Source organism: Mesitornis unicolor, unplaced genomic scaffold (genome assembly GCF_000695765.1).
Source record: "Mesitornis unicolor isolate BGI_N332 unplaced genomic scaffold, ASM69576v1 scaffold32960, whole genome shotgun sequence".
Classification (NCBI taxonomy): Eukaryota; Metazoa; Chordata; class Aves; order Mesitornithiformes; family Mesitornithidae; genus Mesitornis; species Mesitornis unicolor.
In genome coordinates this window covers 58,403-86,141 of record NW_010159764.1, presented here as the reverse complement: position 1 = coordinate 86,141, position 27,739 = coordinate 58,403, and the positions used below count along the sequence as shown (strand labels likewise).

Genomic DNA, 27,739 nt, shown 5'->3' with positions numbered 1-27,739 from the left:
TTATCGAGTGAAATCTCTAGTAATAAAAAAATGGAGAGGGTCCATAGTGTTTTTTTCAAATTACAATACTGTATTAATGGAAGTGCCAAGATATATCCAAAACTGAAATTTTATTTTAAGAGCTATACAAAAATATTCTTTTCAGATTCTTGTTTTTTAATAGTCAACACTACTGGTTTTAGTACAGAGTTCTTTATTACAGATTACAGGTGTGTGATAATGATAAGGGAAAAATATAAAGTTGAATGTGAGTAAAATAAATGTGATTATTAAAAGAACATAGGATTAATATCAGAAATCAATAAGATATTTAGATTTAGCAATCCAAAAATATATCTGGTACAGCTACTTGTATTTAAGAGCTTCATAATTTAATGCTTTATGCCTTTGTCTTGATTAGTTTTTTTTCTTTCTGCCTTCATTACAGCTGTGATATTATCCTGATAACAGTTGCTGGGATGAAACTCCTCCGCTCGTCATTCTGTAATCCTATTAATCAATTTGTTACTTTGAGCTTTACTGTAATATTCTTCCGATTTGACTATAGAGATATTTCAGAAAATTTCTTGCTGGATTTCTTCATGATGTCCATCGTGTTTCATAAGGCAAGTTTTATAGCTCCTGTCATTTATTTGGAAAATATATTTCATAGCCTTATTTATCTTATCAGGGTCACTGTGCAGATCAATATGTTGTAAGATTTTTTTAGAAGTAATGAATACATATATAGACACAGATTATTGGTACTGTAGAGAAAAAAAATCTGTAAGCTGAAAACAGGGTTCCAGTTAAATACCTTCTCTGGTTTTGTGCAATGTTTTGCATTTACTTTTTATTCACATGTTGCTATAGAAAGTTCAGAACTGTTTTCAAGAGGAGAACCCTCAATGACTTGGAAAGAGCCTCTTGGATCATTAGTGCAGTGCTGCCTTTGCGATCAATCGCCTGGTGTTTTTATCTAGGTTTCCTTTGAATGCCTCTAGTGTTTGGCTCAACAACTTCCTTTGGGAACTTATTCCATTATCTAATCATCCACATGATAATAAATGTTTTCCTAATGTCAGCCTTAACATTTTTCTTTTCCTATTTTCAGTCTGTTATCCTTGTGATGCTGCCCTTAACCTTAACCTCAGAGCTCCTTCCTCTCTTTTACATTGTTAACTCTTGGAATGTGCTTTCGTTGAATTTACTTTTAAAAAAATAACATTTCTGAATTAGTCAGATCAGTCCTTGGTTTGCCATCTATGCTGTTTCACTGAAAGAAGCAGGTTTAACTGATAGCTGATAAAACATGAGAAAGTATTGAAGACTTGCCTAAAGCTTTTACAGATGGAGTTTTAGCATTGATCTGCTATATTCTTTGTATCTGGTAATATCTGAATTTTTGCAGGTCATTAGTTCATCAACTGGACTTGCCCTTGTTCCATTTAAAAAAAATTGAAATTAAATGGTTGAATTATTTCTATTACAAAAGCACATGCACAGTTACACAATGATCATTGAAGCCAATCTGAAAAATAGTGTTGCAGATGATAGCAATTAAAGTCCTATTAATTTCAAATCATAAAGAGAGCAAGTTTTCTTTACCCTAATTAAGGCCTGAGCTTTTATTTGCTCAGTATCGTGAAACTTTAGTAAAGGATATGGTCACTTGAGAATAAAGCTGTGTGTTGATTTCATACTATAGGCCCTAAGAAAGCTGCATCCTGTTCCTAAAGGCTTTATGGGTCTTCACAGCTTCTGCCTGTCTGTGGTTGAGTCATTTTTATGTTTGCAACTATTTTTAAAAAGAAAAACAAAATTTGAAGTAGTTTCTAATACCATCACCTTTGGATATGTTGAATTTACTACACAGTCATGGCTGATTTCTTCTTGCTCGTTGAAAGTGTCAACTTACCACCATCTGAATTAGGGAACACTAGAGATGCTGTGCCTTAGTGATGGTAATTTTTAAGCATGGTTACCCCACAAAAAGATTTCCATACTTTCAAAACACTGTGGTAGTAAGCATTTCTTTTCTTCTGCCCAGCACTGGAGAAGGCGACATCTAAATTCAGCAGACATTCACAACTGCACTAGTGACTCTTGAAGCAGATTATGTTGAATAAAACTTTGCTAATAATGTTGGGTAGAGTATTTCCGAATATCTCACTGATTGTGCTCATTTCCCCCGTTGTGCTGTTGATTTAATGTAATTTAGTCAAATCAAGCTCCAAATAAGCATATTGCTCCCTGAGCAAGTTGAGGCATGGAAGTCCGAATCTCTGCTCACAGATTTTTATCTCTGTTTGGAAATAGCCAAGCCACCCACACTGGGGTAACACAAAGAACAAGAGAGTCAATTCAGTTCTGTTCCTGAGTATTTTTTTTTTAAATCAACCTGAACTTTTTGGTCTTTTTAACATCATAAGACTTATTTATGTGACACGGTTAATTCACTTCTTTTTAAAAAATCAGCATCTGCTTACATTTTGACAAGTTGTGGAATGTGAAAACTTAATGCTAGAAGTTGATTAAGTGTATGCAGAGTGTGCTGTTTTGTCTTTCAAATAGCCTTGGGAAGCGAGCAAGATAAGCATTTAGGAAGGGCTTTCTTATATATTTTTATGAATGATTGCAGATTTGAATTCAAGTGGAACAGAATTTTTCCATCTTTCTTAAACTAAGACTTTCCATGTAGCCAGCCCAGCTTGTCTCCTTGGCTATAGCCTGGGATTCTTCTGTCCCAAACTCCCATTGTCTGTATTCTTTGAATCAGAACTGAGTGGCCTTTTAAAACTATATGATTGCTCATTCAAAAATTATGGGTGAAATGCTTTACAGGAAGTCAAACCGGTTAATCAGGACAGTCTTCTTTGTCTACATAACTCCATGTAAACTTTTCAAATGAGCCAGTTTTTCTCTGGACTTTTTAGGAGATGGTGGCAGTTCAGAGGTTAATAAGAATGTTCATATTTGTTGAAAATGGAAACCCATGAAAACCTGAGAATACATTCTTCATAGGCACAGCGAAGACGCAATATATAACGGAGCTTAGGAGATTTCTTCCTAGACTCCTGACAGTAAGAAAAACTCTAAGAGATTTTCTGTAATAGGATAAAAAATGTGAGTATATTAACCATTTGGAAAATATTAAAAGATGGACCTTCTTCCACCCTTCCAATGTCTACTGACTTTATACTTAATCAGGAGACACAAACACACACAACATATACCTGAGAGGTAGAGCATGTTAGTGGTTAAGTGCATGTCATAGCTCATCTAGTCCATCTTTCTTCAGTGCAATTTAAAAAGGGGGTGGAAATAAAATAATAATAATAAAAAATTCACCCAGCACTGCCCTTCTTGGCAGATGCATGAGCTGCTTTTAAAGGATGTCTGGAATGACAACTGTTTAAATCAAGAATAAACAGATATTGTTAAGTGTGAAGTAGAAACTAAATACAAATCATTCAAACGGTGAAGATGTCGGTTTGGAACTGGCTAACAAAGATGCTCAGGGCAAGGCTTGTCCCCAGCTCTTGTTCTATGTTCTCTTAAAGGTGTGGCTGGCATTTCATCCAGTGCTACGGACATCCTCTAAATCTTGCAGGTGGAGAAGGGGTCATAGTGTCTCCCTGAACTGCTTTTGGAACCTCAAGTGGTGCTGATGTTGAGGTGAAGGAGCAGACAGCAAAAAGACTTGGTAGTGTGGATGCTTCTGTCTGCAGTGTGCTCTTGGCTACTACAAAAAAACCTGGTGCTTTCTTTTTGTCAGTCTGTTCACTGCTGGGAGCAACCAGCACAGTGTTGGAAATTGCTGTATGTCATACTGTGGTAAACTGGTTCTTTTACCAGCAACTCTTTCAACTGAGAAGTGATACCTGGCTTTGGAATATGCATTTTTGCCAAACCTGTGTAGCTTCCTTTAAGCCCTGAAGAAAGAGCTGCCCCTGGTTTACACGCTCATCTACTGCACAGATCCTGATGGGAATTATAAGACCCAGTGTCATTAACCCTCTAATGTATAGGACTACAACTTCTTATCTCTTTCAGTGCCTTCTACGTTACTGGTAGGCAGTTTAATGGCCTCTTAATTTGTGTGTGTGGATGAACTAATTAGCAATACTAAAATATGAAATCACCTTATATTTTCTTATAGTCAAGTCCTCTGAGGGTTCTGAATTTGTCTTCATGCATAAGGCAAAATAATCAAAGAACCAGAGCTTGTTAAATTTGCCTTCATTAACACTGAATTCATTTGCCTAAGTACTCTTACCCCTGCTGAGCTCACTTAAGAATACAATTTCCCTGTCTGATAATTTTTCTTCTTTCCCAGAATACATTTTCCAGTTAATAAGGAATCTGCATTTTTTTATTTTTATAAGAATTTTTCTCTTTCTGTATATTTATTTCGGTCATAATATTCAATGTCACACATTTATGAAAGAAGATCTTTATGTGAAAGTAACTCCAGCTAAGACAGCCAGTTTGTAACAACCTGCCATACCCGGGCGGATCAGGCTTAACTTTCAACATCCGCAATCCTTTGGGAAGGAAAGAAATGCGCGTCATCTTATTTTCCTTCATTTTATGAGGAAGTGCTACTAATTGCATTGACCTTCTCGGTGCTTTGTTGAAGTCAAGTAATTAACCTGTTGGATCTCTTTATTGCCTTTGTGGCAATAAAACTCTTGGTTAGTTGGCATGTCCCATTGATTGATTTAGGTGCTACTTATAAGTCAAAAGCCTCACTATTTTTCCTGTCCCCTTCTGATTTGTCATCCCTCTCCAAATCTGATGTTTCACTTCAAAGCCTCTGGCACTTAGTCGTTAATTCATATTTTAATCCATTTCTTGCCATTCGGGCATACTGAAATCCAATGTCTTAATCAGCTGCACCTTCTTGACTCATAGCTGTTTCCTCAGCTTTTGATATCTGGCATATAAACCCTGTTAAGAGACTTTCTGCTGAGTAAAATACCCAAGGCTACATCTGATATTTGACAGGATAATCCCAGTAGTATTTTGCATAGACTTCTTAACTCTATTGAGCACTGTACACTTCATATTTCATTTTAAGATTGGAGAAATGGTTTAATTGATTTTTCGTTCAGCCTTCCATCACTGACCTCTTTGTCAGACTTCCTGACACTACTCCCAGATTGTATTTTCTCTCTTTTTCATGTTTTTGGCTTTGTTTTCTTTTTCTTTATAATGGGACAAATGTTCTCAGGGGTGCAGGGAGATATACTCCCACTCCTTGGGTTCAGCCTGGTTCAGTACACACTGAGGACGGTGTTCAGGTACTTTCATGCTGACAGGGACATGTTCTGTATCTTTTGATGCAGGCATTGAAAGAGAAATCTTGGGTATCTGGTGCTTCAACACACAACTCTGTGCATTTTTTATGTCCACTTTTAGTAAAGGAGACTTCTGAAAAGGTAGAGTCTCAACAGGAGCCATGGCTATGAAGGCTTCACTGAAGAGGCTGGATCAGTGCAGCTCCTAACTGATTTAGTTTGCCTGGCTCATTGCAAATTAAGCTGATTAGCTCTGATCTTATCCTTTTTGCCCACCTGGCGAGGTATGGGAGATGTTTTTTTACAGTACCACAGGCTTGTTCCCTGGGCTTTTGGTGACAGCTGACAGTGTGGGAAGAAGCAGCCTTTACTATGGGCAGATCCAGGGCTGTTAGGTTTTACCATCATCTCATTGTCATAATCCTCATCATACCTCTGCTTGATGGTTAACCTTTAACTTGAGATGTAAGGCTTCCGAGGCTTGTTACTCAAACTGTTTAAAACACACCTGTTTCACACACTGTCAGTATTAAGTTCTGAACACTGTGTTGCAGGAATATATTTCTCCAAGGTTTGATATCAGAGCCTTGGACTGATTACATTTTGATCCTTTTATATATGTTGCATTATACAATGATCTTGAAATCCCACAGTATAAAGCCTGAAAATATCTGTAAGCAGATGCAAATAAAGACAGCCTGGAAAGTATTTGTTATAGATTCAAATGTAGTGCTGTTGAAATACACCAATAAAATGTCACAATGACTTACGACACAAACGTTGAAAACCTTTAATATTTTCAGTAAGTCTTGTTTTGTAGAATTTTGTAGTTAAAGTTTGTTTTAAATGGTATTAACAAAAATCAGAAAGTTAATGATTTGCAAAGCAAAACCATGAACTAGAATAAAATGATTCCACCTAAGTTTAACTTCATATCCATAAACATGTACATGCTCACAACATTTCCATCTTAATGTATCTTAACTTTTATTGACATACAAAAAAAAAAAAAAGTAGACATTACCAGTAGGTATTACAATTTACTTTGAAGACTTGGAGCTACTAATTGACCAGAATTAGTTTAACATGAAAAATTAAATACCTCCCTAATATCTGAGATTCTAAATTAATATCTGTCTCAAGTTCTCAGGGTCTGAACAGGAATATAAGAAATACCTGTTCAAAGTGGGAAATAATTGCTTTCTGCATTTAACTTTTTTGATCCCTCAGTTTTGTGTCTCTCATAGAGCATATAGCCATATGTATATGGTAATACAGTTATTTTTGCTTAAAACCAATTTGTACATATGCTTTTTTTAAAGCATAGCAAAATTTAAGCTTAGTAAGAAAATGTTAATATTTATGTGTTATTTAGTCCCAGCATTGCCAAGGAATCTGCCCACACAGAGTCCCAACAGATAAAAAGGCTGCCAAAAGCTGAAAGCATTGCTCCCAAAATGTTTTTTTTTAATCTATGTTAACTAATTTCCATTGACTTCTAGTTTGTAATGTTACTTAAATTTGGTTAAGTAAGAATAGCCAGATTTAAAAGAAATCTTGAAAAGATAAGTCTTTGCCTTTGCTTTGTTTAGAGATATATAGAATACTGGCTTATATGCCAGAGGTCTGTAGAGGCTTCAGAATTCATAGAAGACTTAAGGATGATTAAGATGATAAAATGTGGGTGTCCACACAAAAGGAATATGAAAGATGGATGCATGTTCTGCACTTTCATGTGACAGTAGTTGTGGGAATGTGCTGGTTTAAATTCACTGAATATACTGATACTTTAAACTCTTTATCAAAGACTCAAAAACTGTTTACGGTGCAAGACTGTCACATGAGTAAAGATATCTAGGAATATTATAACTTTATGTCTCTTAAATAATATATCATTTTTTCTACTTAGTGAACTGTAGAAAACATTGAAGATCTAAGAAGGCTTAATAAAAATATTATTCTACAAATCATCCTAAACTGGGATGCAGAAGTATTAATGAAAAATTAATCTTTTATACATGTTTAAGGAAATTTTTATAAAGGGAGGGCTAAAACTGAGCACAGGTTTGGGTTTTTTTTCTTACACTTTCACTTTAGATGGGAAGGCTCCCCCTTTGTAACTAACACAGTTGAAAAATATGCCTCACACCCTCAGGAGCAAGTTATTACCCTTTTTCAAACAAAACTAAGGATAAATGGCATATTTCACAGAATCACATAAGGGCTGAGGTGTCCCATCAGGTCCCATGGAAGTGCTTTTGTCTAGTTTGTCTCTTAATTAATCCTTCACTACTTAGGGTGTCTTCATTTTTCCCTGCTTTCCCACAGGTCTCAGGGACCTGCAATTCCTGAAGGCTTACCAATTAAAACTAAGGCAAAAAATCTCTCTTTTGCTGCTGATACACTTGTAGAAGTTCTTCCTGTTGCCTTTTACTTCCCTTCTTGGATTCAACTCCAGATGGGCTTTGGCTTTCCTGACCCTTTCTAATCCTATATTGTTTCTGACAATTTAAAATAGCTGCTGAAGGTCTTCCTCTTTAGCTAGTGTCTTGCGGTTATTGAAGATTGAAATGCAGTTAGAGAATGGCTGTTTCTGAGGATCGGCTTCATCCTGTTTCTTTATGAAGGCAATTTTTAGTATCTTCACGTTTTTACTGTGAGAAGAGCAATAGTCCTTGCGAATCCTTGGAGTTCTTATATCATATATATGAGAAAGCATATTATAAATTGGGTAAAACTGACAAGGAGAAATATTTTTTCAGATGGTCCTAGCAAAATTACTTCCTAAATCTCTGTATTAGAGTTACTAGGTGACATCACCTTTAGCAATTATAGTTAGACAAATAAAATGTTAATGGCACATTACCCTTAAGGTGTTTTGCAGAACACGCTCTAGAAGCAGTAATTTAAGAGATAAAAGAGGCACTTGACAACTGTTAATAAAAGCAGTAGCTGGAAAATCACACATTTCCAGGCCTTTAGGTGCAGTATCATAAGGCACTCAAAAACCAAGAGAGGTTCACCAGAGCGTTCTTACATTCATGTTCTTGCAGATGGAAATGAGCTTCAGTGCCTGTCTTTTAGAAACGTTAGCTGAGAGGCAAGTGTTGAAAGAAACAACAGTGAGTTCAAGCTGTGGTGAATGCAGCAGTAGGACTGTGTTCTGACTTGTTAGCAGCAACAGGGAACTTGGGCTCCGTGGCCTGTTTTGCAAGAATGTGTAAATATTATAGAATTATTAAAATGATATAATGGAACAAGAAGCCAGAAGGGTCTCCTCCTGGATTTGGTTTCCTAGCAAATGCAAAACCTGAATTTTATTTGAGGTTTGAAAACTTTTTGATGAACCCTGAGCTTTAAGCACAGCTGGGGTGATTTATGGCCTTGTGATTTCAATCTGTAACAGCCAGAACTTTGCAGGGTTGTGCTGCAGTTTTGAATTTTTGAAGTTTCAGATGTGAGTCATTAGCTTTTTCAGCCCTGCACTTAAATCTTTTAGCAGATACAATTTTTCTCCCAGCTGTTTCAGATAAATAAAAATAAAGCAAAAGAAAGCAACCACACAACCTGCTACACAGGGTTCAAGTAAATAGAAGTCAGTTTTAGTTTCAGTTCAGTTTTACTTGCCTACTTTAACTAACGTAGTTTTCAAGTCACATGTAGTACTTCTGAGAGAAAACAAAGTTGACAAGACAGGATTTTCTTCAGCCAGCTGAATCCTGCCCAGGGCTGTGCCACCTACCTCCTCTATGCACTGCACCCCTCTTAAATATGTTGCCACAGAGACACTCCCACCATTGCTGTTTGGCTCGGCCTTGGTCAGAGGCAGGTCTGACTTGGAGCTGGGGAAGCTTCTAGCAGCTTCTCAGAGGAGCCACCCTTGTAGACCCTCCCCTGCTACCAAAACCCCACCACACAAACCCAACACACTGTGCCTTAAAGAAATCATAACAGCTTGTTTTTATCAGGGTTTTGCTGGTGTTAATAGTGTGACTGTGTAAAGGTAACATAACCTGCACTTAGCATACTGCTCCGAATTTGAGTTATGCCAAAGCACAGAGGATATGAGGCACGGCTTGCATTTCAACTGCAGTTGTCACTGAGGGTAGCAGCTCCTTCTGTGATTGTTTCCATAGCACAAAGACCAAAACAGATTAATGCTATTTGTCACTCTTACCTCCCTCCCAATTAATTTACAATTATTTTACATTAGACTGTAGAGAAGCTCAGTGAAATATTTTGTAAGTGCATTGCCAATGTGGATACAGATGCCCAAGCGTTACTTTGGGGGTGAGAACATAAAGACCAATGAACTGAGTTAGCCAGTGAAGGTGCATCCTCTCTGTCAAATATGAGTAAATGAAGTGTGCCTAGGACCATGCTCTGTCCCTGAGGCCAGCTGTCGTGGGGAAGCTTGTGACCATACTGATAAACTCTCCCAGTCTGTACACAGGGTGGAGGTATGGAACTGCCACCTGGAAGTGGACCGTGGATGGTTTTCATTTGAAAGGATCCCTGGGGATTGCTTGAAAGAGTGCTAGCTGGGCCAGACCACAGCCTTCCCAGGGACCTTTCTAACAATTTAACAACATATACAGTACCAGTGCCTGGGAACATTTCCTGAAAGCATTTAATATACAAGTATTGATATAGCCTCAATGTCTCTCAGGATGTTGCAATGTTTTGTTTTACATTAACTCAAATAAAAAATTTGCTATAGGAAATTCAACACATATTTGCTATATGAGCATGAAATATTGCATATGCTCCTGTTTCACTGTCAACTTGTGTGTGTGTGTTGAGCACTAGTGTCTATTGATGGCCAAATCTATCCTGACAGTTTGTCAGGAACCTACTCTGCAAAATGAATCTGATGGCCCAATGCAGATGAGACATAAGATCTGTTTCAGTTTGATGCCAAGAGAGCTGGCAGGAAAAAAACTGTATTCTAGGGAATAAGTGCACAGCATTCTTGAATCAGAACCTGCTAGTCACAGCACCAAGCATATTTCACAGGAAGCAAAAGTAAATTCAGTGTGTTTTACCATTTCTACTGCACAGCAATAAAAATTCATCTTAATGCAACATTTTTTATGGTAGGATGGTTTGATCTTGAAAATGCAGCTAAAATCCATGGTCAGTGTGAAGCATATGCTTACATAGTGATGGCTTCTCCCATCGATTCAACAAATGGAAATGTGTTCTTGCAAAATAAATCTGATTTCCCTGTGCAGAGCCACACATGTTGCACATTGAGTTTCCTCTGTGCACCTACGTCCACTTTCTCCTGGAATCTCTTCTGTAACCACCTAACTGGCAGTGTGATATATGAAGCAAAAATCAGATCCTGTTTTCCTGCTTTTATAATTAAAGCAGACGAACTTTTCAAGAAAGGTAATCTGGTAGCTACCTCAGTATGACGGTTAAAAACATACCTTTTTGCACGTTTGAGTTTCAAATGAGCAATATACTTGTGTGCCTTAGTAAAAGAAGGCCTTAATGCCCATGAAAGCTAATAATACATTATAATATATCTCACATTCATTCCAGGGTTCAGTTCTTAAAAGTGCCAAGATATTAGTATTGAAACTATCTCTGTGCCTAAAAAGTCACCATGTTTTTCTGGTTTGTTTATTTATTTTTTCTTTTTTCTTTTTTTTCAGCTATGGGACCTACTGCAGAAGTTGCAGTTCATCATGACGTACATTGCTCCTTGGCAGATTGCCTGGGGATCATCGTTCCACGTTTTTGCTCAGCTCTTTGCAATACCTCATATCCTTTATAAATTTGTTTTTCTTTATTCTTAAATTCCTCTTCATGTATGTGTTTTATTCACAGTATTTGAACAAGGTGCAAAATTCTGAGGTAACTTATTTTAAAATGTGAAAATGCTTGAAGTATCTCCTGAGTGAAAAACAGTTTTCTCTCTTACTTGGCTGCTTGGATCTGAAACTGGGAAACTGAACTCTGACTCAAACTGATCTGTTTATTCCTGCTCACTTCCCTCCCAGCCGCATTCTGCAGATCACGTACTTCCACAGTCCTCAGCGCTGACTTTTGATGCATCCAGAAGGAAATGTTGTGACTGACACGTTAGCTCCAACTTGGGTGGACTTTTATGTATACAGAAGCTAGTTTTGTAAAGTGCTGAGTATGTGGCTGACTGAGCTCTAAAATATTAGTTACTATCTCAGTTGTTTTTAGTTAGTGTCTCAGATACAAATTAATTTCAGTGAGCTAATTTATGTTGCAACTGTCTTGATTTTTTTTTCTATTTCAGAAGCAGCTGGACTTTAACATTTCAATGTACATTTTTCATTGTGGTGCTGAGAAGTATTCTCCTTTTTAACATTTCCATTCTGTTTTATGAGTAACAATATACATTCATCAACACCAAAGCAATCCTTTGGAAACAGTCTGTTTCAGTGCCTGTTCTAGGGCTGTGAACATTGGTTTTGTGGATATGAAGAGTAAAACACAGAGTTCAATAACCACCAAATATCTGTAGGGTTAAAAAATATACTTTAGATTTTTGAAAGGAAAATTTTTCTGCTTAAAATCTAATTCAGATAGAAACTTGATTTAATACAGGAAAGAAATAAAAAATGAAATAAAACACTTTAACTGAACAAATTTAACTTTATTGACATCTGAAGCGTTTTCAGAGGCTGACTTTTCATTTCTCCCTTCCCTACCAACCAAGCTGTTGAAGAAAACTTGACAAAGTGGTTTTAGTTCAGAGCTACTGAAGAGTTGACTTTGTACTGTTTATTAGATATATGCATTTAAATCTTTGTCCTTCTCATCCCACTGTGTTTTTTTTCCCCCTTGAGTTCTTTCTTTCTTCTGCTCTTTACTGTGGTATATTGAATTGCATGCAGCATTGATTAACAATGCTTATGTTTCTAGATAAAGAGAATAAATGGGAGTCTTGGACAGAGGGAAGTGCAGACAGAGTAACTCCTGGAGGGAAGGCTTTAGATTGTCTATTTATGAAAAGAAAGCATGATAAGAACAATGATCTGTCTGAGCATTTTGAGTGATTGTAGCAAATTATTCCAGAATTTCACAGCAAAAAAATTTATTGTAATCTCTGTTGTAGGCGTGAATTGCAGGAGAATTGTATATCTGGTTATTTAGCAAAAGTTTCCCATTGGTCATAAGTATTTTGTGAAGTGATATAAGTACCAATTAAGCTTTGCAGAATATAAAGTAGTTAACTAAGCTGGGTTTAGTTTATTTACACAGTTATTGCTAAAATTATCTAGACTAGCTTTCTATTATTTATATTTATAGTATGCTTTGTAAATGCAAATCTGTCTTTTAAGGCAACATTGCAATTAAGATACTGGTTAAATGCACAAGTTACTATTCCCACAACAACAATAACTCTGCCTTGTTGCACGGTATTTTTATTTGTTGCTACCATAACTCTGCTAACAGTAATGACGAATGCTTGTTGAGGTTTGCAGAGGCACTAAGCCTGCCAGTTCTTTGCAGAGTTAATTATTTGTGGATCTTAATTGCCTAAATCACATCTGAAAATGGGACATAAATTTTTAAATTTTGAGGTGCCTCAGTGAACTTTTGCTATAGAGCTTTGTGATATAAGTAGTTCTGTGTACTTTAATGCATTTCGTTCCAGCATGCAGGACATGAAAGGCAACACATGTGGAGCTTTGCCTGGTGGAGGTTGTACAACCTCCACCATGAGAGAGCTTCAGGAATTTGGACAAGTGACTATCAGGAGTTGTATAGCTTTAGCTGATCCTGCCTTGTGGCTGCTAGATGGCCTAGGTGACCCCTCAAAGTCCCTCCTGATGCCAAAAGACCAGGAATAGGAATGGGTTTCTTTTGAGGAGACATCTGTGACTTCACTTCTCAGTGTTTAAATTAGTAAGAAGAGATTATGTGTTTATAACTGAAGAATTTTTAGGTTTTTTCCTGAAAATTTGATTTTGGCTGTCTTAAAAAGAAAACCCATTATTCACAAAGAAACAAGTTCTGCTTCTATATGGTGCAACTTAGCAAAAATGGTACACAGGAAACCTGGCTTGGGACATAGAGTAAGAAAGTATGTCTGTAAGTTCTTGATAGTTCTTTTATATTTTTTTTGCTTAGATGTAATTAAAGCATAGGTTTAAAAATAAATTACCTAATAAAAGCAAATTGGATACCATCCTATGAAAAAACCCGTGATGACATCTAATTGCCCACTGTACACATCAGCCGTATGTAAGGGAGTCAGGTGCTGTTACGTGCTCTCATGACATGCTTACATATATGAAAGGGTTAATTAAAATCATGCTTCACAAGTCAAATGGGAAATGTCTTCCAACAGACATTTAGTAGAGCATTATGTCTCTGAGCGAAAATAAAACCGTTGCTACTGATTATGTCTTAGATACAAATAGTTCACAGTGGAGTCCTAAATGTCTTAACTCAGGTTGGTGGCAATTTTTAAATCTATCATGACACTCTCCTTAAAAAAACTTGGTTTGCTGTCCTTATCTGTCCTCCTTGTTCTCTTTTTGTCTCTTCAGGTCCCATGTCTCCTTCCCTTATCTGACACTTGTAAACTCTTCATCTTTCACAGCCAATGCTGGTTATGACTACAGTGTAATGTGACAATTTAACTTTTTGGGTGCACTTGCTTCCTGCTCTGTGCTCTCTGTTGCTTTTTGAACTTTAGACTCTTGAGGGCAGCTCATTTTGCAAGCTGACTAATGCACGAAGACATTGTTCCAGACCACTCTCTTTTAATAAGTTTGAAGGATTTGAGAGAGATCTTTTGGCAAATATTTGTTTTCAGATTTTGCAAATTGCTTTGAAAGCAGGGCTAGCTAGCCTTTTGATGGAAATACTGTACCACAAATGATGCTACATGTGTTAAAATGTTTTTTTGTGAAGTCTCAAAGTCTGTGGGATGCACATACAGGATATTATTATAAGAGGGTATGCTAAAAGACTGTGATTATTGGATGATTTGACCTGAATTTTAGTTTGAGAGGCACTTGATTGCTGTACTTTGATAATGGCTTCTTAGTTCATGGCTTTTTTACTTGGTACCTTCCTCCCAAGAGAGTTGTAAGGAAGGACAACTGTATACCAACTTGGAAACCTTTTTCCTGAGATCTCATGGATGTGGTATGAATTAATGAAGAATTAAAGCCTATAATTTTATTTTGTTGGGTTTTTTAAATTGTGTTCCCTTTAACTTGCATATTTTTCCATATCCTTATCCGTCTCCTAACTTTCTTACCAGCAATCTGAAATATGACTTTACATTTAAAGTAAACGATGGGATTCAGGCATTCATTATGATGTTTATGTGTAATATTTACTATTCCTCTGTCCTCACCTTCTCATTTAATATATATTTCAAAAAGTATGAAATGCTGAATGGTTTTTACCTTTCAGTCAGCATGGAATATTGAATTGTCAGTAAGAATTAACATGAAAGCATGATTTTAAGCCAGCAGGCTGGCTTATCGAGGCACAATTGTTTCTCCACATACTGGGTTGTTTCAAAATAAGCAGAAGCTCACAGAATGGAATACCGGACACACTGAGAGCAAGACTCCAGTGTAGAGACTGAAGAATTTCCAAGAAAGTGACATTTTGTGGGGACGTTGTGTTTTAGACTCTGTGTGTCAGACTCTAGAAAGGCACTCTGTTATAGAAGGCACACGAGGTAGCTGGAAAAGGGCACTTACTGCTCTGCCTACGCTCAGGATCTGTCCTCGGGCAGCGATTAGACAGGGTCGCCCTGCTGATAATGTACTCTGTTCAGACACATCACCTCCGTTACAGCTGTGGAGCATTGTAGAGTCACCAATTACGTGCTGGTAATTGGCAATTTGGCACTGCTTGCCTTCCTTTCCATTCTTTACCACCTCTTTGGTAAAATAAATAACAACAAAGCAAAACTAAATAGTTCAAAGAGCTGCCTCAACAATGTTTTAAAAGTATAATGAAATCATTTGTGTTACCTTAACTTACAATTTTCAGACTCTGCTATGCTTTTTTTTCAAACTCTGGCCACTTCAGTCTTTTCTACACCACTGAGTCCATTTCTTGGTAGTGTCATCTTTATCGCATCATACGCAAGACCAGTCAAGTTCTGGGAAAAAAACTACAAGTAAGACATTCAAAAATTTTTTACAGTTGTTATTTGTAAAGATTTTGCTCTCATTAGTTTCACTTCTGGAGGTATTTTTCTTAAATTATCTCAAGATAATCCTTAAATTGTTGAGGGGATGAGAAGTTAATTGAATCTTGATTCTGTCGTTTTACTATTTCATAGTTATTTGGTTATTTCTGAAAATGTATTTAAACAATTATTGATACGTTACAGATGAGGAGTCATGTTGCATTTGTTGTACAGACATACAGTAATGAAGCTGCGAAAAAAAATATCAGTAGAACTCCCAGTTGTCAGCCCTTTTTTGTCATGCTAACTAGTGTTAGCAACTAAATCTGTGAAGCTTTTGGCACTAGAAGTCAGGCTGCATTAATATATTTTATACTAGCCTGTTTAAATATTACCTTTTGGGATGTGGCAGGTAACTCCCATAGTGAAGTGATGATAAGTGTGCGATGTCATTACTTGCTACATCTGATCCTGGAGTTTGACTTAGGAGTTGGTTTGATTTGTCAGATTTTAGCTGCCTTTCACTCAGTTTAACAAGAACATAAACACAGAATATTGAAAAGATTGAATAAAGAGCCTTCTACCCAGGCGGATTTGAAAGCTTGTGGTAACTTGGATCTAATGGGCTCCCAACAAGAGTACTGGAGACAGGGGAACGCTTCCCTTTCCAGATGGAGGTAGTTTCTGCAAGGGATGAATGAGCAATCTGCTATGGTAGGGACTGGATTCAGGGACTAAGGAGGGTCCTTTGCGTCCTATGTTCTGAGCACTGCATGAGCTCTTCACCCCCTACTAACATGCAGCCAGGCTTGAAGTAACTCATTGCAGCTGCAGTACAGTGGTTTGAGGGACAAAGTGAGAATTGTATTGACCAAATCAGGACTTGGCCAGACCAGTGAGAAGTACACACTCGTATCGGTGCTGCTGATGTATCTGAGCACCTCAAGAGAATCCAAAACTAGAAATTACAGTGATTGATTTTTCCATCTTTTAGAGAAAAGGGTCTGATTGGTTTGAAGAGTTCTATTTTTCTTTGATTTTGACTTGTCAGTGAGTGAATATATACTCATCTATGAAGAAATTACTCAGACAAAGCCAAGTCATATAAAGAGGTTTTGTAATTGCTTCTGTATATGGTGAGATTTGTGGAAGCCTTTTGAGGAGTTGAATTTTGTACACTGTGGCCAGATCTTAACACAGTTCTCTCTCACACATCTTTTTTTGGGGGTCTGCAAGTTCATCATTTCATAGGAGTGAAGTTTAGGGGGGTCATGGAAAGACAGGAAGCTACCACTAATCCCACAAACAGCTTTGCATTTTTGTATTAAGACTTTGAACAATATTAACTAGGAAGTGGGGATTTTACATCTGCTGCATTTTACTTCAACCAGAGCATTTTGAAGGCACGTGGCTTTTATTCTAGGTTCCAGTTAGAGAAGCAAACTTAGTTGTAGGCACATCACTTCCATATAGCTAGGTTAATGTAGAATCTGTAGGTTAATGTAGATGGAAACAGAGAGGACCATTTTAATTTGTTTTTGGTTTGTCGAAGGCTTTTGTGACGAGATGAACAGAAGGTATTCAAAGGACATTTCAAAAGATGGTGCTTGATTCTTGATACTTAAATAAGAGGGGTTCATGCTTGTTTTCATCAGTACTGACCATCTGTGACTCTTAGTAAGGGAAGTGAAGGAGTTGGTGCTAATAATTTTTTAAAGCAAAGCTAATTATTTTACCCATAAACTGTAATACTCCAAGTGCAAAAAAACTAACCCTTTTAATACTTTAAACCACCACTACCTGTCCTTTCAAAATAAGCAGTAGCTACAACTTTATCTTCAACATGAATGCTTGATTTAAACTGTGAAAACAGCATACTTTGTTTTTTGTTAGAAATTCTACTGTATCTTTTATGATCATCTCAATTAAAGCATAAAAACTACAACCTTGCCCCTCAAAAACCTTTCAGAAGTAGAAAACAGCCTTCTAAAAAATCCAGATAGTCATCAAAGTGAAATAAATTTTTGCCTGAACCTTTGGCATCCCACAATATGCACGTATAATGACTCCTCCTAAATTCCTATTTATTTTATTTCTAGCACTTCCAATTCTCCTCTGCCTTGCTTCCATTTCAGTATTTCATTACTCACATGAAGAACTGACCGGAGCGAGAAACTCCTGGTTCATTAAAGGGACACAGTGAAAAGACAGAAAAAGGCAAGGGAAGGAAGTAATTTTGTATTAAGAATAGGGAAATTTTCTACAAAATACTTAAAATAATTGAATTAGTTGAAATGGGCCTTTCCTTACTGCTTTAAGTCTTGATCCTTCAACAACTAAAAATTCAAAGAAATGGCACAATGGCTTTCTGTGGAGTTCAATAGGACCAGGAACTTGAGCTGGAGTGGAGAGTTTTTCTGACTTCTCCACTGATCTCTTTGGGCTACAGTGCCCCATGGCCAGATGTGCACTGAGTTTTCAGTCATTAAGGTGAAACAGGACAAGCAGATCGGGAAGTTGGTGTATAGATTTCCTTTCTGGAGTGCAAAATAGGTAGTTTCGCCAAGTTCAGCTCAGGGTATTCATGGAAAGTCACAGGTTTGCCTCAGTGCCATCTGAGATATACTTGTATGAAGCAGAAGCTCTGGCAGATTTTTTTTCTATTTCCATACTCGTTGCATGTTGACAGAAACTTTTGCCCAGGGGAAAGCTACCTTCAGTGTGCTTTATATAGCTTTTCTGTTTTCCCTGCTTTGCATACCCATTTTCAAACACTTCCTTGCCCTGTTGATGACTACATTAAATTATCACATTTATATTAGCTACACAAAACCTCATGTACATTTGTATAAAGTTAAAGGTAGTCAATTCCATGGTTATATTTTTTATAATTTAACCTCTTAATTGGACTAACTGAAAACAGTTTTGACAAGCAGCCTAGATATCAAAATATCATGGTTTTGTTTTTCTTCCAAGTCATAAATTAGGTTGCTTTCTTAGAGTGTCATTTCTGTTATCGGTATATGCACACTTCACTGCTGTCAAGCAAACTTTTTTTCTTTGTTACACTTAAGGAAGACTTATTTTTGCATCTCGTTTGGGCCAACAGTGTGAAATCAGATGCAGAAAATCCATCCATTTCGTTTTCTGTAAATCAAATGCAAAGTTGAAGCTTTGGACATCAGCAAGTAGAGAGTACTATGCTTATTAATAGAGCTGGGCTATTAGGCCAGTAGCCTGAGTGGTGAGCATCTGTTCCTTAAACTTGGTATTTTCTGAGTGCACACATACACATCTTGCATTTCCAGTGTTTCTTTTAGTCCCATTTTTCTGCTGGCTAAGAAGGAGTTTAATTCCTCAAGTTTCTGACTGGGCATCTGCCACTCTGGATGATATGAGCTGGGGCTGAAAGTCTTAGAGAATTAAGATGATGGCTTGTTTGTTTTTTCAAGGAGATGGAGGAACTCAAGCGGGTTAAAAAAAATTCATTTTGACAGTAAGCAAACTGTGAAATTCCTAGCAAGCTCTTCAGAATTCAGGAATCATACTGTGCCTGTTTGTGCTCTCACGGTGTGTGCACAGAGCATGGGTTTCTTCCCTGCAATCAGCAGATGCTGTGTGTTTACTGTGTGCAGAGTCTAGTACCATCAATGCGTCACTGAGGTCAGGGATCTTCCGGGGAGAAAGGGAAGGCTGATTTTAAGAAGAAGGAAAAAAAAGGCAGTAAGGAAGGCAATTAAGAACAGCTTCTCATGCAACCACTTTTTCACAGCTTTTGCTGCCATTGTTGAAAAGAAAGGTGTGGAAAATCAGAAAGCTGGTCTGCTGCTCATGAGTGGGTTGTCTCGTGGGAGTCCAACTATGAGAAATTTTTTAAAGAAAAAAAAAAGTTTGATGTAGCACTGGCTTTGTTCTGCCATTAGCCTGAGTACTGCTTCCCAGTTTGAAGAGGCCTGTTTTAGACTTTATTTTCACAGCTGTTGGAATGATTAGGCTGTAGATATCAGAGAGAGAAAAGGAAATAGCCATAAATCTTGTTTAATGTATAGTCACTTTAAAGCATAAAGTGTTTGTTTAAATGCTGTTGTTCCATTTCTCTGCTTTGCATTTTTTTTCTTAAATACTTTGTCACGCTGCAGCCTGGCTCTGTCCCCCTCCTCCCTTCCTCTTATCTTGCTTTGTATATTGGATACGGCAATGGGCAGAAGAGAGGAGGAAGTTCTTTCATTCCCCGGTGGGTCAAACCACTGGATCACGTCAAGCAGCCTGTTCCCTGCTGCAGCTGTGACTTGTCCCCCCAGACAGCAAACTGCCACCAGGGATCTGGAGATTTTGTTCATCTCTCTCCTGCTCCTTGTTTCTGTTCTTTCTTGGTCATCTGGTTCACTGCCTATTTCTGGGTAAGGCACAGTTTGCATTTGCTTTGAAGGCTCTCGAGTGAATTACTGTGTAGTGTAACTGAGTTAGGTGTCTCTAAAGAAGTTGCAATTAGGTTGCCAGTTATCCCAGAATGGCATTACAGGACACCTCTCTGTGTTAGCAAATACACGAGCAAGCCTTTCTTTTCTCCATCTTTTTAAGAAGTTCATCACTGTGTTATTGTTCCAGTCATTGTGTTCTGGAAAATAGCCACCTGTAAGGTTAAACAGTGAGGAAAACCTGCCCAGCCTCAGATCTAGTGCAACTGGCATTTTCTTTTTTCCTACTGCCTCACTTGACCTGCCCATTGTGGACAGCCTGTCGGTGGAATGGGAAGACTTTTCTCAGTGTAGATGTAATTAGGTTTGACCCCATATTATGCACGTTTGTGGGAAAAAGAAATGTACCCATCTGCTCCCTCCCGTTTTCCCATAAAATAACAGGCTTTCCACTTCCAAGTGCTGATTTTTTGACACACATTTGATGCATTTGGTTTCCCTGTGAGCCTGCTCATCTCTTACAGCTGCTAAAACCCCTGCTCCGAACAGAAAACATCATTCAACCATGACTGTCCATGGGCCTTGTTTGGGAGCTGCATGTTTGGACCTTTCAAGTTCTCCTTGTTAGGACTGGATTTCTTTTTTTAGTCTTTTCTTGCTGTTTGATTTTTCACATGTTATTAGACCTCCATAGTCGTGATGTTTACAGAGGAACAACTGCAGCAGATGTTCGTAGTTCAGTAATGTCTTGACCATTGATTTAGAACTAATACTTTAAAGAAAGATACATTAACTTCTGAAGTCAACAATTACAGCATAACCTAAGCATAGGAGAACTTTTTTCCCCCTCATCGACAGGAATTAGTGTTTGCCTTCTTTCCTCAAATATCACTTCAGAAATGCTGTGTTCTGACTGCTGTCACTGCCTGTTCTCCTTACTTAGGGTTCAAACTTGTCTGAATATTTCCAGCCACATTGCAGCCCTGAGTTTTACTGTTCATTTTAGTTTCTTCAGAACTGTTTGTCTTCCTCTGTTAAGTTTTGTGTTTCTCTTTGGCTGCTTCTATTTCTGTACTGTTTTTTATGAACTGACCAGAAAGAAGCAGTATATTCCAGTTTTTCCAGTTGCACAACTTTACTCTAGAGCGTACTGAGGTTCTAGTTCCTTTGGTATCAGCTATTACTCAGTTTTATGGATGCTAGCCCCTTTGATGACCATGGCTTTTTTAAGAGAGGTCTTTGCTGAGTTGGCGTCATGGCTCCTCCAGGCCTTTATTGAGTGTTAAGTTAATTTAGAACTCAGAAAAATAATGTAAATTAGTATCAGTGTGTAGATAAAACCAAAATGGGAGCTTATTAGTGCCTGAGATTTACAGGGGCACACATGCACAGAGGATCACTTGCTCTGGGAGAAAGCACAGTTCAAGATTCTGAGGGAGTTGCCTGGTCCTGTTCACAAAGCACGTGGAATTTGGTGAGAGTCTTTCTGAAGACTTCAAAGGGATTTAGATCTTTGAGCTTCCAGCCTAGACTGGTGTTGGGGAATGCTTAGATCTGGCTTGGGTGGCCTTGGGGACAGCATTTGGGTACAGCATACCTGCTGACTGCAGTGGCACCCTCTGTCTGACAGTGATGCAAAAGCTGAACTGTTAGCAAGTTGCTACTATTTTTTTTTCATTACTCTTCTCTTATAACAGGTAGATTTCCAAATAGAGATGATTTTTGGCGGTAGAAAAATGCTCCCCTCTTGAAACAATGAGTATAAACTGGTCTTTGGAAAGTTGCGCCCTGTTCTCCAGGTACCTGTGTGGCCATGGTTCTGGCATTGGGGGAGAGAATAGAGAAAAACAAAACATTTGAAGAACAAGGAATATCTTTGTCCACACTTCAGGCTTAGTTCTTCATGAGCCCTCTGAAGCTACATGTTATTCATTAGACTTGCTCATCTGACTGTCTTCTCAAGACCCTTCCCTGTCTCCTCCCTGCTGTAGTCCCTATCTGCCATACATCTTCACCTTGCACACCACCAGCACTGCCCATGGACTTGTACTTGCCACACTTGGCTGGACTGGGGGTCTTTCACCCCTTTCAGCAGGTGCGTAGGGCTTTGAGGAGTGGCAAAACCACAGCATTCAGGTATGGGAAGTGTTCCTTAAGCCTAAAGCGAAGCCCTGCTAGAAATTGCACTCCCCTCAGAGTCTTGAAATGTGCTTTCTCCCAGAATAAGTAACCCTGTGTGCGTGTGTGCCCCTCTGGCCACTTGCTGTAGCGCAGAGGTATGCACATCTCTCCAACCCAGCCCTCATCTCATTGCTTGGCTCCATGTGTAGAGTCACACTGAACTGGGAAAATGTGAGGGCTGTCTAGGAAAGGATGAATAACTTTAGCCAAATAGATAGGTATTTTCTGAGTTGCCAGGAGTTTCATGCTCAAGGAGGGCTATACAAAATTCAGAGTTGTATTTTAACTGTTTGGCAGTATCTCTTTAACTGATAATGGCTCCTCTTCTCAAATTTTGCCCCTGGCAGTCAATAAAACAAATTGAGGCTAATTGAATAGAAGCCATATGTGTGATAATTAATTGGGAGTGCATTCTGATTCAGTTCCCTGTAGTTCCCTGCCGAGTTAAAGATGCATTCACAACTCCAATTCACTGAATCATTCTAAGAGGACAGAATAAAGACAAGAAGGGAGGCATCAGAGAGGGAATGCATGCTGAGGCCAGGCAGGAACACAAGTGAAGATCAAAACCTCAAGCTGGATGAATGGAAAGGGAAAGGGATGGGCAAGAAAGGAATAGGTGTGCAGTGAAAAACTGTGAAAATCATGCAACAGACATTGAGAAGTAGGAATTGAGACCTATAGAAGAAAAGAAATTATGAGTGTGATAAAAGGAGACTTTTAAATATATTTGTAAAGGAAAGCACCAACAGGATGTAAGAGGAAGATGAGAAAGAACTCATGAATCAGAAATAGGAAGTATGTAATACTCGAAGGGCTTGTGTGGTTATACAATGGCACTAAAATTTTATAAGCTGTTCACCTAATGCTTAGCTTCCAAATTATGTAAATCTAATGAGATCAAGTGAACTCAGAAAATTGCTGCCATGTTGAGTATTGAAAACCTGTTGAAACGGATTGAATTTCCATAAGAATAAGTGTTCTCAGAGAGCATTCATCCCATTCACTTGGATAATGTAGATCACCTCCTGTTTTAGATTTAACTAAATCAAACATTGAGGGGCAAGCTGAGGTTCAGAGCACTAAACTCAAACCTTCCATTCAAGAAGATGCTTACTTAAGCAACTTTTGTCAAGATATGAAGACAGGGGGAAAGCTGAAATCACAGAGGAGATCTCGTCAGCAACTGTAACTCTTCCCACTGAGGTGATACGTAAGTTGTGTACAGAAAGCAGCAGGGAATAATTTGTGCTGCAGCGTGCTCAAGTCCTGATCATCTCCTGATGTACAAGGGTACTTAAAAGTTGTCTCAGGGCTTATAGGAGCAAAGTGTAAAATATCTCTTGCTTCTTTCTGAGATAATGAAAAATGCAGAATTACCTCACCATTGCCACTGAGAATTGTTTCTGAAGCTTTGTGCTAGTTGGGACTAGGTAAATACTGGATGAATGCTAGAGGGACTTTTCTTTAAATCCTTTGACTTGCAGTGTTTGCTTTCAAAATACCAGAGATTTTTTCAGTGTGAAGAGTACTGTAGAGACTACCATAACGACTGCTGTAAATGATTAGCACTCCCAATGGTCCTTACAGTGAAATAGCAAGAGGTATTAAAAGTCATCCCTGTTTTAGATTGGATTTTGTACATTTGCACAGTAGCAGTAAGGTTTTTCTTGTTCTTCAGTGTAGTATCACTGATGCTGCACCTGCAGGTTTAAGGCACAGAAATTACTTCGTTAGCTTCTGTTTTGCTTCCCTTCATCTTCTGGTGAGAAATATGTTCACAGAAACTCTGTAGCGAACTGAACTAGTATTTCTGATGTAGGCTTTATTTGTAAGACATTGTTCACCAGTCTTTGTCTTATTCTTGTATTTTCTCATACTTTCTTGCCATCTCTACCTCCTAATTTTATTTTAAGAAGTCACCTTGAGTCACCTGCTGAAGCAGCTCCCAGGATTTTAGTAATTTTTTTTTGCTATATGACTTTGCTCTCTTTTTCTGGTGGAGGCTTCACCGGGACATTTCTCATCACCTCCTTTCTGCTCTCCAGGTCCTTACAGTTTCCCAGGCATTTGCCACTTCACTCATGGGCCAATCAGCCAGTGCACAGCCCAAGTGAATTAGCCCTGCAGAGCTGGGCATAGTGTAGCGCCTTCCCTGTAATGTTTTACATTGTCTCACAATGGAAAAAAAACCAGAAAAATACCACTCACCTGAACTATTTCAGATGCATATTTTTGTGTGTAATTAACAGATTTGCTTTTAAATTCAAAGTACCTATGTGAACTGCAGAAAGTGAGGTATGGCTGTGATGCAGGGTCCTGTGTTAATCACAGAATCACAGAATCACAGAACGTTAGGGATTGGAAGGGACCTCAAAAGATCATCTAGTCCAATCCCCCTGCCAGAGCAGGAACACCTAGATGAGGTTGCACAGGAAGGCGTCCAGGCGGGTTTTGAATGTCTCCAGAGAAGGAGACTCCACAACCTCTCTGGGCAGCCTGTTCCAGTGCTCTGTCACCCTCACTGAGAAGAAGTTTCTTCTCAAATTTAAGTGGAACCTCCTGTGTTCCAGCTTGTGCCCATTACCTCTTGTCTTATCATTGTTTGTCACCGAGAAGAGCCTGGCTCCATCCTCGTGACACTCACCCTTTAAATATTTATAAACATGAATGAGGTCTCCCCTCAGTCTCCTCTTCTGCAAACTAAAGAGACCCAGCTCCCTCAGCCGCTCCTCATAAGGGAGATGCTGCACTCCCTTGATCATCTTTGTAGCCCTACGCTGGACTCTCTCCAGCAGTTCCCTGTCCTTCTTGAACTGAGGGGCAACCCATCCTTATAGGAACGTCAGCGTCCCAGCCCTTTTTCACTGACACAAGGGTGAGCATGAACATCTCTGTGCAGTTGGCATAATCCTTCCACTTATAAAGCTTCTTGTATTGCTTAGTATAAAATATCTGAAGATAATGACTAAATGCCTTTTAAAAGAAAAAGCATACTGAGACAAGGGGGAAGAAATTAAGTAGCAAGGTAGACAAATAAGACAAAAGCAGGGGTATTGATGACATTTTAGTAAAGCATTAGTGAATATTTTAAAGTATGCAGAGGCTTAAATGACCTGGCTTACAAATAAGAGGTGAATTCCCCAGCTAAATATTTGAATGTCAGAGCACTTAGGTGAGCTGTTTAATCCATATTTGGGCACTCACCTTTTGATCTCAAATTCACTTCTTATTTGCATCCCAATTGTTGCAGGAGCACAGAAGGCTCATCTTCAGGAAAGGCTTTAGAATATGCCAAATAAACATGCTCAGTCCTATCTCAGCAAATTACCACAATTCTGATTTTTACACCTACTTAAAAAACAAAACCAAAACCAAAAAAAACCCACCACCAAAGAAACCACCAAAACCTCAAAACCAAACCCAAGGAGCTCTCAGAATGAATTATAAAAACCTTTTCAAGAAAGTAAAGAAACCCTAAGAACAGGAAGCATTACTGATAATAAGATCTTCCTGTGTTTTAAAAGGATCCTTCAACAGAGCTGTCTTGAACAACTGGAACTTTTTATACCTTAGCCCTTCCCCAGTTTCCTAGTGTGCAATCAAAGCCACTTTTTATTATTTTTAGATGAAACACTGGAGCAGTCAGGGAAGGCGGGGAAGAAGAAAGCCTGAAAAATAAAAATCTGAGTGAGTGATCAGGAAGGAGAAGTTGCTTTCATTTTAAAGAGATCTTTCTTTATTAACATGAGTTAAACCTAAGGCATATCTTCTATGCAGCTGCCCAGAAAACCTGGGCATGGTTATGCATGAAGGGGCTGTCAGCCTTTGCTGTTATAATCACACTGAAATCATTATGCGTTTTAGACAAAATTTATTTAAAACTACCTGGGCATCCTCACACTTCCAATTAGCACCATCATTTTTTGCCTCTGGTGTCCTTCAAATATTCATGGATGCTTGCTTATTCTGCCATCTCCTCGTTCTCATTCCTGCCTCTCTGTCATAGCCTACTACTGCTACTGTGTTTTTAATGCTAAGCCTTCTGTTTACAGTGCCAGCAGCCTAAGACATTCACACGGAGATGCTGAGGATTTTTGTTTCCAGACTTCCATGAATAATCATAGGGCTGCAGTATAGTAAAATTTCTCTGTGTTAGATGTCATGGAAAATGGATTAAAATTCATTAGACACAAAGGAAAACTTTGGATCTACCCTAGAAAGGCATCTTTTGCATGTCCCAGAGGAGAACTGCTTTTGTTCTCTTCAGAAGTAGAGATCCCCTCCTGCACTGCAAGGATCCAGGAAATCTTGAATTTGTGTTTTGGGGCAAAGCCCAGCAACAGCAAGGCAGATAGAACAGCTGCAATTTTATCTTCTTCTTCTGGAAATAAGCACAACAATGATTTTATTTTATTTTTCTTCCTCAATTTGCCAGATTCTCACCAATTGCTGTATGTTCCTGAGCTACCTGAATTCCCTCAGTCTTTTGTCTACTTTTCTAAGGAAATTGGGAGAGGAAAGTGGGAGAAAAAAGTCTTTCCAGGTTGGAAAATGAGGCAGTATTTTTGGACAAAGGAAGTATAGGAAGTGACTTCATTCTTTTGCAAAGGGAAGTGATAGTTATAATGGCATGAACAGTGCTATACAAACTAGTGGCTAATCTCAGTGCCCATATAAATGCTGGATTAAAAGAGCATGAGATAGATAGTTCAGGAACTAAGCAGGATGCTGACTTTAAAATTGCTGAAGACTTAGCTGAAGACATTCAAACACAGTCACTTGCCCCTCTAGGGCAAGTGCCGAAGGACTCAGTTTGCATAGAATAGTGCAATTCAGGAAGAAATCCAATTACTGAACTAATTATCACCTTGGATGAGTGGTAACAACCAAATTTAAAGCAAGAGGTCACTGGAGAAAATCCCAAATCACCCACTGGTCCCAAAAGTTCACTTTGAGAGGTCCTAGTTGACAGCGAAAAGCCTGGGAGTAAAGGCATAGCTGGTTTGATTGTTAGGTGTAGTGTATTACAGTTTAATGCCATGCAAGTTCCCATTGCTTTCAAGAAGGTACAAACACAGCTTTGGCTACTGATGGTTGCGGAAGATTTTTAAAGTCTCAAATGAATTACCTGACTGAATTTATTCAACTAAACTGAATCTCAGGACAGAAGTTTTCTCTGTGTTAACTCTGTGTTACCTTAAGTCTCAAAAAAAAAAAAGCTTCAAAATATCTGTATAAGGATTTGAGTTTTTCTGATAGTGTCTGGAAAGGTAAATCCTTTCTTGTCTCATGTCCTGAGGCTTATGTTATAGCTGCTTAAGTAATCTTTACTGTGCTTGGTATGGACGATAAAGCCGCAATGGAGCGTGGTTTTGTTTTGTTTGTTAGAGCTGTTCTGTTTCCTTCCCTTCTTCCCAGTCAGGCTGCATTATCGGAGCATCCTGAAGCACTCATGATTTTCCCTGATGGTTTCATGCGTCTTTCTCTCAAAGGAAAAAAAAAAAAAAGGGAAGAAATGAAGCCAGAACTGGGTGCTAGGCAAAACAATTCCTGCTTATTATAGATTAGAATTTTCTGGACAGAAATGCTGTGAAAGCTTCAGGGGAAGAATAGTGTTGACTTGTACCTCATACTGCCATACTGATTTCAGAGGGACTGAAAGTTAATAAGGAGTCTCATAATCTTAGAACATATGCATTTAG

At 38.4% G+C, this 27,739-nt stretch overlaps 1 protein-coding gene across 1 annotated transcript in view; it reads left to right on the top strand.

Moving 5' to 3' along the window:
- Positions 1 to 400: 400 nt before the first annotated feature.
- The window catches only part of PCNXL2 (pecanex-like 2 (Drosophila)), a gene marked incomplete at its 5' end in the record, with an annotated part of 67,382 nt that continues 40,043 nt past the window's right edge, over positions 401 to 27,739 (top strand). Inside the window, 3 exons of the mRNA XM_010187816.1 lie at positions 401 to 605; positions 10,946 to 11,056; positions 15,296 to 15,423. Of these exons, the coding sequence (XP_010186118.1) occupies positions 401 to 605; positions 10,946 to 11,056; positions 15,296 to 15,423 (444 nt within the window). The remainder of the gene's footprint in view (positions 606 to 10,945; positions 11,057 to 15,295; positions 15,424 to 27,739) is intronic.